Source organism: Nilaparvata lugens, chromosome 6 (assembly GCF_014356525.2).
Source record: "Nilaparvata lugens isolate BPH chromosome 6, ASM1435652v1, whole genome shotgun sequence".
Lineage (NCBI taxonomy): Eukaryota > Metazoa > Arthropoda > Insecta > Hemiptera > Delphacidae > Nilaparvata > Nilaparvata lugens.
Genome location: NC_052509.1, coordinates 50,948,574 through 50,959,521, shown reverse-complemented (window position 1 = coordinate 50,959,521; position 10,948 = coordinate 50,948,574). Strand labels below are relative to the sequence as shown.

The 10,948-nt window shown below is 33.7% G+C and overlaps 2 protein-coding genes across 3 annotated transcripts in view; both read right to left on the bottom strand.

The window, feature by feature from the left end:
• Positions 1-395: 395 nt before the first annotated feature.
• On the bottom strand, positions 396-5,563 carry LOC111056558 (synaptosomal-associated protein 29). 2 transcript variants are annotated; one of them, XM_022343932.2, is made up of 2 exons: positions 5,334-5,563; positions 396-4,280 (listed from the first exon to the last, which is right to left on the bottom strand). In XM_022343932.2, the coding sequence occupies exon 2, from the start codon at positions 4,037-4,039 to the stop codon at positions 3,251-3,253; it is 789 nt and encodes a 262-aa protein (XP_022199624.2). In that variant the 5' UTR covers positions 4,040-4,280; positions 5,334-5,563; the 3' UTR covers positions 396-3,250. The 2 variants fall into 2 exon arrangements, with proteins under 2 accessions (XP_022199624.2, XP_039287049.1); XM_039431115.1 differs by having other exon boundaries at positions 5,464-5,549.
• A 2,424-nt stretch (positions 5,564-7,987) lies between these two features.
• LOC111056561 (N-acetylgalactosamine kinase) overlaps positions 7,988-10,948 on the bottom strand; it is a 29,626-nt gene continuing 26,665 nt past the window's right edge. Inside the window, exon 10 of the transcript XR_005571670.1 lies at positions 7,988-8,510. The gene's annotated coding sequence lies outside the window, so the exon portion shown is untranslated. The remainder of the gene's footprint in view (positions 8,511-10,948) is intronic.

Genomic DNA, 10,948 nt, shown 5'->3' with positions numbered 1-10,948 from the left:
GAGCATTCATTGCCTGGACTAACGGTTTAGTTGAATTAAGGCAAATCGCAGAGTAAAAATATGATTTGTCTATTTTTGTGAGTGGTGTTGGTTTTGACCAGTCGCATGGGCTTTTGCGGTTGCAGTTGAGTTGCAGACTTCAAATTGAGAAAAAAGATGCATGCATGCAACTGATTTACAACCGATCTTTTGTCAGTACACTCGCACACTAAAATTTAGATCAACTTCAGAAAATTGTGTAAAGGGTCTTCTCGTTGAATGATCCCCGATCAACTCAAGTTGCATGAATATCGTAATTCAAGTTAGATTGAGTTTTAGTACTTTATACAAATTTATATTAATGATTTTATTCTTCACTTTTACCAAGAATGTGGAAAATAAAAAAAGATATAATACATTTGACACTTGATAAAATATATATTGATATTTTTATTTTCAAAAATTACACATATTTTTCACAAAAATTATCACATTGATAGTTTGATGGCAAAATGGACACCAATTTTATTAATAGATATTATATTCTCATGGATAAATGAGAAAATATAATAACAGACAGTGAAAGAACAAACATTTGTTTCTTCTTTGTTACTAACATCGATTTATTGATTGATCTAATAACATTAATGAATGATGATTGAATTAAGCATACATAGTTTCTACTATTAATGTGATTTGCTTGGAAATAATTAGGGAATCTAATTTTTATTGACAGATTGGTAAACCAGAGCCGAGAACAATATTAAAATAAGAATTACTGATCACATAACAGACAAACGACTGGCGCATTGATTGATGATTGAAATATTTGGGCTCTATAGAATTGCTCATCATACGAAAAAGGTCATTAATAATTTGTAAGTGAAAAACTCCTGATTTATAAAAAAGAGCAGAGTCTTCTAAATTTCATTTTGTTGTTATAGTAAATTAAATAACACACGCAACCAATCTGAAACATAAACTAAAAAACTATAACAAATAATAAAAATTAAAATATCAACATGTGAATATAAGGTACGATACTATTGTAAAAACCTAACTCAACTACGAGTACATAAATGATCATCAATATTATTGTAAAACGACTCTCTTGAAGGAATAGCACTACCTATCACAATAAAATATTTGAGAAGAGAATATTGATCCAAAATTATTGCTGTGAATACAAGTCAAGGACTGTTGCGAAGGACCCGATCCAATAATACCATTCTAGAGAAAACAATAACTATCAAGTCAACATTAATCTATTACCGGACTCATATCTTGTTTAAAATTTAAAATGTTGAGCTTACAATATTGAATGTAGATTTCAAGCATTCTAATTTACAAACAGGATATTATCAACCATTTATAATTACAAATATTGAATATAGAATTCAAGCATTCTAATTTACAAACAGAATATTATCATCCATTTATAACTGAAATGACATGGAAAATAAGATTACTCTACTATCTAAAATACAAGTAGAAAGCACAAACATCTTTCATGCTTCAATTTCAGTAATATTTTGAGGAAGAAAAAAGGTGTGATAAAAAGTTATTGCCAGTTATTGGAAATTATATTCTCGTTTATTCAAGTATAGAATACGACGAGACAGATTTTCTGTTTCAAAATAGCAAAAGAGAGAAGAGTCAAAACCAAAGAACAGAATGAGAGAGAAGAAGAGAGGAAAATTATATTCTCGTTTATTCAATAATACGACCAGACAGATTTTCTGTTTCAAAATAGCAAAAGAGAGAAGAGTCATAACCATAGAACAGAATGAAAGAGAAGAGTGTTTTTTATAATTTAGAATTTCACTGAAAATTCTTCTGTTAAGAGACAGTTAAACTGATGCATTTAAAAAATATAAAATACGAACAATATTGTGAATTTTCTTCTAGAATAAAGAACTAAATAAATATATTTTGAAAATTAATAAAGTAGCCTTCAATCAATAAGAATGAAGGTAAGTTGTTGTGCTATGGAAGCAAAAAACACTACAATATGCATAAAATTGTATTTTATACTGTAAACTATTCAGTATTTTCTCGCTCCCATATACTATATTTGATGTTGGTTATCCATCTTGTTTTCACTATTATTATTATTATTACTATTAAATGTAAAACTCTAAAGTGAAAAAACAACGGACGTCGCCACATCAAAGAATGTGAGTGTTTTTCAACTTTAAAGTTTTACAAAATCTAATAGTAACTATATTTGATGTAACTTCCGAATTGGTGCACCACCTATAAAATAGGGAATACAGTATATTCCAATTCGGAAGTTATATCAATTATTAGACAGAGTAACGAAAATTTATGGACTCATCTACATGCGCCAACCATGAAAGCCATCTTTCGAAATTTATTAACCTAAACAATTGCTTAGCAATCTTCCTTCGAATTAAAAAATTCAATTCATAGTAGTCTGCTTAGCATCATTCCTAATAAAAAATCAACTCGTGATACATTGAAGAAACTTGAAATTATTATATAAGATAGTTCAATGTAGATTTTTATAGCTCATGCACACAATTTGGAAGATCTGATTAAACATTATTATTAACGATGCTCTTACTATAGATGGAATGCATATTCAATAACATTTTTCATTCGATGTCTTACAGCTGTAATCACATACACACATAAGCTTAGCAATCAATACACAGTAATAATATACATGCAATAAACTATGATAGGATAAAATTAAAAACATGGATTCATTGGGCAGCATTGATCCAATATTCAATATATCCATTCATCTTGAATACCGGTACGTAAATAAATTTCGACATGCTGATTTTATTAGGACTTGTAAAAATTCTAGATATCACCATAATTTGGAAAGATTTTGAATGACTAAGGGCCATATGCTAACACTACGTTCAACGCTAAACAACGATTACTTGTAGATATGATTGCATTTATTATAATGTGTTTCATATGAAGTTTTAAAGAACAGCTGGCATTTCTCCGTTTAAACCGAGTATCTGCATAAGGGCCTTAATCACTTGCAATGGCAATGTATATTGCAATACATTTACTTTATGAGGAAATATCAAAATTGGATATACTTGTACTGTGCCAATTAAGATTGGGCAATTAATAAGAACTTTTCCTGTTTAAGTTGGATAGACCTTGACAGTACACAGCTTATTTTTGAATGAGTATCAGATAACAATGGAAATTCGATCTAGCCTAAATAACAATCGCAAACAATAGTCCGTGTTCCAACAACTGCTGTTCCAGATAAACCTTAGCTTCATTTGAGAAGGCGTTTCATATCTTTGTTCTGTCTCTCCAATGTGATATCACTTCTATCAACTTTGGGCAAGATCTTATCAATGAGATCGTTCTGGGACTCAATCTCATCTCCCAGACCGCGGGCAAGGCCCTTCAATCGAGAGAGCGAGGAGACCATTTCGTCAAGGTTTTCATCAATAACTTGTCGCGGGTTCTCAGGTCGATTGCGCAGTTCGTCATCACTGCCGAGTCCCTTGATCCTGAGGCCAGGATGGTCGTCTTGTGTCAACTTGGAGGCGGACGCCGAGGCAGACAGTGTCTGGGAGAGGTTGCTGGGACTTTGACGGGCTTCTGCTTCCGCCGTGATGGACTTTTCCGGTGTGGGGGCGTCTTTTTTGCCTTGTAAATAATTCTTGAAACTACCGAATACACTTTTTATTCCTTCGATGTGCCGATGACTGGCTCTCAGCATTACATTGATATCGTCGAGACGCTTATCTGTTCTTTCCAGCTGTTCGCGTTGTTTCATCAGTTCTTCGGCAGTGGCGATCCCTATTTGTTCAGAGTTTCTTAACAAACTCAGAGATCGTTGGGTGGATTCGACGCTCCTTTGTTCTGTCTCTTTCTGTTGCTGCAGCAGTTCTAAACGCCTCCCTTCCAGCCGCTGATGGTCACTGCTACTGCTTGCTACACTGGTAGGCGGATTGCCACTATTGGCCGGACGCCTCAGAAATTCATCATCATCGACATCATCTTCAACTGAGAATAGCGCACTTTTGTTGTTGCTCAAATACTTTTCTGCACACATTTTGAAACAATATACGGCAAAAGTCTTTCTGAAATAATATAAGACAAAGACTACTTGAAATTAAAATAGCTTTGTAGTTACCAGGGTTTCCTAGGGAATCAATCGAATTTACTCATAAATTCACGCGAATCAGTAGAGATTAGTAGAGTATGGATGTTTACCAATATTACGGTAATACCTCGTATTAGAATATCCACGATAGGCTACTAGAATTTTCTTCATCTGGTCTTCATTTTTATACCTGCCAGAAAAAAATCATAATAAGAAATCTTTGATAAAATAATGTAAAGTAGAAATACAACTTAATTATAAACTCAAGGTGCACCTTCAGAGTTTGCAGGTATACTACAGGGTTTTAGCATTAGGGTATGGTCACATTGGATTCACGTTTGGCCAAGTGCAGGCGTGCAGATGAGAAACAAAGTCTGGAAAGAGTCAAAGATTAATTTTGTGACTTGGCGTTAAGTGTGTGCAGCGAAATTTTGTCTAAAAATTGTTATTGTTACTAGAATGCAGTTCACGGAACTCATTCCCCACACCCAGACTTGTTGTCTTTGTGGGGAATATTCACTATGTACATATTGTCTCTGCTGCTGTATTTAGTTTTTTTGGAATGAAGATTATTTGATTTCAAAGACCAGTCACAACGTGTTTCTATGGCTCTTTCCAGTAATTGTTTCTTATATGCACGCGTGTTCGCGAGTACACTTGAGCAACTGTGCAACCAATGTGATCCCCTTCACTTCTTAAACAAGTTACCATCAAACGTGTAACAGTTGGAATCAAGTGCATTTGAGAGATTGATGACTAAGCAGGTAATTCACACACATCTTTATGACGCCATAATGAATTACATTCATCTCAATTACCTATACAGATAAGAATGAATGAGATTAAGTGTATTGATTCAAAAAAATATTCGCATTTCAAGCAATCTATGGATTAAAAACAATTTGGACAATTCGAATAAAATAATGTAAAAAATAATCAATTATTTTAATATTTCTCAACTTCTGATTATAAACAAACCTCTTTAGAATGTTATTTTAGATTGTTGAGTTAAGTTTTATCATTAATTTCAAGGATCTATTTACGTATCTATCTTTAAAGGTCTTAGTTTACAATTGAGGTTAGGTTGAACAAAATAAAAACATTTAGCTAGACAATATAATATGAAAATGCCCAAGAGCTAGAAATAGTAGAATATGATAGATGAATGAGATGATTATTTATTAAAAATAGCCTACTCAATGGGATAATATCAAAAAACTATTAATTCTACATTTCTACTAACCTTATGCTTCACTGCTCAAAATGATTACTTTCATGATCCTCAATTACAATCAAATCAATCTTATTACGTAACTTTAAATATATCCCAAAAATATGACAAATTAACAAATAATTTAGTAATTTCAACTTACAGAATATTTTTCTCTTAAGAATTGAAACATTAAAACACGCTTGAAGGACTGATTGACTGATTCTCTAGATTGAAATTTTGTTGGGTGGAGGGTGGTGAAAAAGAGAACTATAGCAGAACGAGTGTCAAGCAGAAACAGCTGACAGACAGCTGTTAATAAAATTTTATTTTGCCGGGAAATTCAAATTTAAATCTTTTATAATTTTTTCAATTTTGTGTGGAACTACATTGTACAATACTGACAGTACTGTACCGTATTATTATTATTATATTACTTCAATTGAAGTTATAAATAAACTATTTGTACTTTTTCTACATCTTGTCACATCTAAAAGTATTTATTTGGATTTTTCCTACGTATTTTAGTTAGATTTGACTATCATTTTGGCACTACAAGTGATTATCATAGTTAAGTGGCTCATGCCACTCTCACCTGCTTTGAATAATTTGAGGAATTTATTACTGATTGCATATGATAAATACAAGCAAAGTAGACTTGAAAATGCAAGACTCACCTATCTTAACTTAAGAAAATCATATAAATCAGAATTGCGATTATTCAGGTTGAACTCCAATGCCAGATTTATTGAATCGGCAAACAACAAAAAGTGTTCAGCAGCATGGAAAATCATTCGAAAATATTCAAATCCACCTCAACATTGTGAAACATCCGTCTCTCCTGATGCTTTCAATCAATACTTTCTTGATGCAATATCGCAAATACACATGAATATTGACTCACCTGGGGTTTCTGCATCAGACTTATTGGCTCTCTCTCTCTCTCTCCAGGAACTAATTTGAGATTTGAGATGAAGGAGGTTTCAATTGATCAAGTTCTTTCTATTGTTTCTGAAATGAAATCTTCATCTAGTAGAGATATATACGGTATGTCTAGTTCACTGATCAAGAATGTAATAAATTCTATTGCTGCTCCATTAACATATTGTTTTAATGCTTGTATAAAGGAATCAGTATTTCCTACAATACTCAAGCACTCTAGAACAGTGCCTATCCATAAGAAAGGCAGTAAAGATCTACCAGAGAATTTCAGACCAATATCAGTTCCTCCAATTTTCAGTAAGATTTATGAATATATAATTGGTACTCAGCTTTATGAGTTTTTTGAGAGCAACGGCCTACTTGCAGCTTCCCAGTTTGGTTTCAGGGCAGGCATCAGGTCTACCATTGATGCAGTCAGCTCAATTGTGGATGATATTCTGGACTGTTTCAATTCCAAAAGATATGCAGGTCTAGTGCTCTATGACCTGAGTAAAGCTTTTGATGTTGTTCACCATGAAATACTATTGGAAAAATTGTACCATCTAGGTGTGCAGGGAAAACCTCTTAAACTTCTGCGGTCCTATTTGAGTGGTCGTAGACAAACTGTTAATATAAATGCTAATTTTTCAAGGTCTTGCTCTGTTCCTCATGGAATCCCTCAAGGATCAATCCTTGGGCCCTTGATGTTTTTGGTAATGATGAACGATATTAGTTATAGTACTGGTTCCAAAATAGTTTGCTATGCCGAAGACACATCCATGCTCTCCACAGATTCTGGAATTACAGCTCTGAAAGAAAAGATGTCCAGTTGCCAGGAGGAAGCGAGTTTGTGGTTCAAAGCAAATTATCTGCTTCTTAATAGTACTAAGACGCAAACAATGATTCTAGAATTGAGACAAGTAGATGAGGCAAGAGATATAAGAAGTGTTAAGATTCTTGGTATAAATTTGGATCAAAGACTAACCTGGAGCCCTCATATAGACTATGTCTGTTCTAGGTTGAGCCGGGTTCTCTACCTTTTACGCAGATTAAAGGAGTGTGTCCCAAGGCATTATTTGAGGATAACCTACTTTGCCTTTTTTCAAAGCACTTTTTTGTATGGCCTATCCTTATGGGGATGTGCTCCTGATATGGGGATGTTTTCCGGTTTTCTGGACGTGACCGTCCTGCAAAATAATATCATAGAGTAATAATACCCATACCGTTATATAGATGATTGACGATTGTATTATTTGTCTCTGTGTAAAGCTTGCAAAGTGTCCTACAAGTGGTGCCTGACAATTTTGTTTATATCTGTTATAGTTTTCGAGATACGGTACGGTACGTTATCGGCTTCCAATCTGTTACTTTTATAACGTTTCAAGGATTAATGAAAAATTATCTTGGTGAATATTAGGCCATTTGATTCAAGTTACATGAACATCATCCTCATTTATTTTTTTAATACCGTAAGCTGGGGTGAATAGGGGCACATTTTCAGTTTTTTTCACGTGACTCACACACAAATTATTCTGATAAAATGATGTTATTCTGTTTGTGATTCTCATGGTTTTTTAATATTTGTTTTTTGTCTTGATAAGACAAATAAATAACTGATATCGGTCGTCATTCGATCAGATAATAGTTAATAACCGTTGGTCAGTATCATCACAAATCGAGCTTACGGTATCATCACAAAGTTGGATTATTGAGTTTTGGAGAAAAGGATACATGAATAATGGAAAGTAAGAGAAAAGTGATCGAAATTCTTATTTTTCCCAACATTTTATTAAAATAGCAAGTTTACAATTTTTTGAATAAAATATTCGAGCTTAGATTAAATAACAAAGATTGATCTTTGAATAGACACCCTAATAATTAATAATAATTGACAAGTACAGTACAGTGAGTGATCTCAAGTGAATATCAAGTAATGATTTTCAAGGCTTGATTGATGACTATTAGCCCAAAGCATCGCTTTCCAATATATTCATTTAAAAGTAATTAATTGTTAAATATTTACAAAGTTACACAGTGTCAATACTACAACAAAGTTAATATTTTTATGCTCTGCTCAACAGAAACCATGAAAAAACCATTGATTCTTATGGACATCGAATGCAAGAACACTCCCAGAAGTACAATGGTATTTTTACGGTATCTTATTCAGCCCATTACATCAAAAATCCAATTAAAAACAAAGGCTTTACAAATGTACTATAAAGGTTACAGTATATTATTATAATATATGATAAGAGGTTTGTTTCTTCATTGAATGAACATGTATATGTGACTAGCAAGAACCCGTGCTTCGCAAGGATCTATTTTAAAACTTAACAAAATGAAAACTTGACGTAATGAAATTTTGAAGAATTGAGAATAGGCCTATAACCATCCTTGGATAATTAAGAATCTATAAGCAAAATTTCAAGTTAATTAGTCCAGTTGTCCAGACGTGATGATGCGTCAAACATAATTTTCCTATCCCGTACGTGCATAAGCCAGCTCTTACTTATATAATTATTATAGATATAGTTAACGACTGCAAAAGATAAGACTGTGGAACAGAATAGTGGTGAAACTATGATAGCGCCAGAAGTGTCTCAATCACAATAGTAGGTAGGCCTACTACATGAACTTCTTGAAAGTGATTTGAAAAAATGTGAAAACAACAGAACTGAATCCTTATCATTCTACCTTCATTTAGAGAGGCTTTTGTTTGAGCCGAATGGAAATCTATTTTTAAAAAATGAATGTCTGTTTGTGTGTTTGTTTGTTCCCTGTAGACTTGAAAACTACTTGACATAACGGCATGAAACTTTGGGAATATGTTGTGTGAATATTGGGGATGGTTTCTGAACAGAAATTATTATAGGGGGGCTAGTAATAATTATTGATTAATCCATTTTACAGACATATGTTTTCGAAATTTTCGGCCGAGCGGCTACTGAAGAACGAAAAGATGATCATGATTCAAGATCATATTGTGATAATATGATTTGCATCTATAGTTACCAGCTGTAATAAACATAATTATCACCCTGTGATAAATTATTATTGTGTACTGGTATTAAAACGGTAGTTTGGAGTTGAAGTGTAGTTGATAGGTACCAGCTGTTGATAATGGTTCCTTAGAAGACCTATACAAATATTATCACTCCCCTATCATTGAGAAACTGGAAAACGTTGAAAAAAATTATTCACCTTATGGAAGAGAGTATATATATATATATATAATATATATATATATATATATATATATATATATATATATATATATATATATATAATATATATATATATATATATATATTGTATAGTATATATGTATAGTATTCATATTGCATTCATTAATTACTGAAGAATAAAGAATAATTTACAATTTTTTGAATTCAGCTTAGCTTATATTCATCCTAAAATGGAAAGAATATGGAATTCTGTGTGATTCATCATACATCGCATATTTCCTGGACCATATATCGACAATCTACAGCTATGAAAACATTGAATATTTTTCTTTGAAACACTGATATAACCTTTTTTTTTTAATTGAAAACTTTACTGATAGATATTACTACCAATTGATTGAGAAGGATATATGTTTTCGGAATAATGAATCCTGCATGACTAAGCACATAGGAAGTCCGTATTGAGATGTGAATGAACATGTGATTGTCAGATAAATTTCATGATTCACCAAATAAAGTCAAGTGTAACATGAGATACATTGCGTGCGAAGTTCGCTGGGTAAGCTAGTTGTAAATTAAGCTTTATTTTTAATAGACAACGCTGAAAAAGACAGGCTCAATCACCAGGAATACTATAAATCTGAAGAACGTTTACCACGTAAAACACGTGGTAAGCTCGCGCTCTCAATCAATGCAAAATCAATTCGGTCAGCTAATTGATGAAATTGTTTTAAGCTTTCCAATGATTACAACATATGTTAGAATATCATGAGTCAATTATCTCAGTTCCATATGGAGTTCACCTTACCATAAGCTTACTTAATAGGATCCTTTTTCATCCTTTGAAACCCTAAAGCTGCGTACACATATACGCGCTTCCAACCCGCACCGAGCACGCTCCGCCCTCGTACCGCCCTCATACCGCCCTCGTTCCTCCATCGAACCACAGTCGCACCTCCCACGCACCCATCATGAACGTTACGGAAGATGTTAGATCTTCTCCGGTCGAACCACTGTTGCTTCCCGGTTGATCATCCAACCTTAAAGGTGCGTACAGACTTTCGCTCCGCAACCGAACGTCACTCCAGCAGAGCGATTGATGATCGACCGGGGAGCAAGAGTGGTTCGACCGGGGAACGCGAGTAGATCTAACATCTTCCGTAACGTTCATGATGGGTGCGACTGCAGAGCGGAGGCGGAGCGACTGCGGTACGATGGAGGAACAAGGGCGGAGCGTGCTCGGTGCGGGTTGGAGGCGCGTATATGTGTACGCAGCTTTAGAGGCAAAATATCTCAAAATCCGTTCTTAGTGCGCGTCTAGCATGTTTGAAGAATATTTGTGCAAAGTTTTAAGCCTGTAGGCCAATTAGTTTGAGCTGTAGTGTGATTTTACATCAAAATTTTCGAAAAGTGCCCTCTCCTGAACTCCTCTGTGCTCCTGATTGGAATTTTTCTGCATAGATCTGATTTTTTCGTACCTGAACGAAAAAGTTCCTCATTACTTTGCTGTGCAATGAACGGTTAAAAAGTGAAAATTTT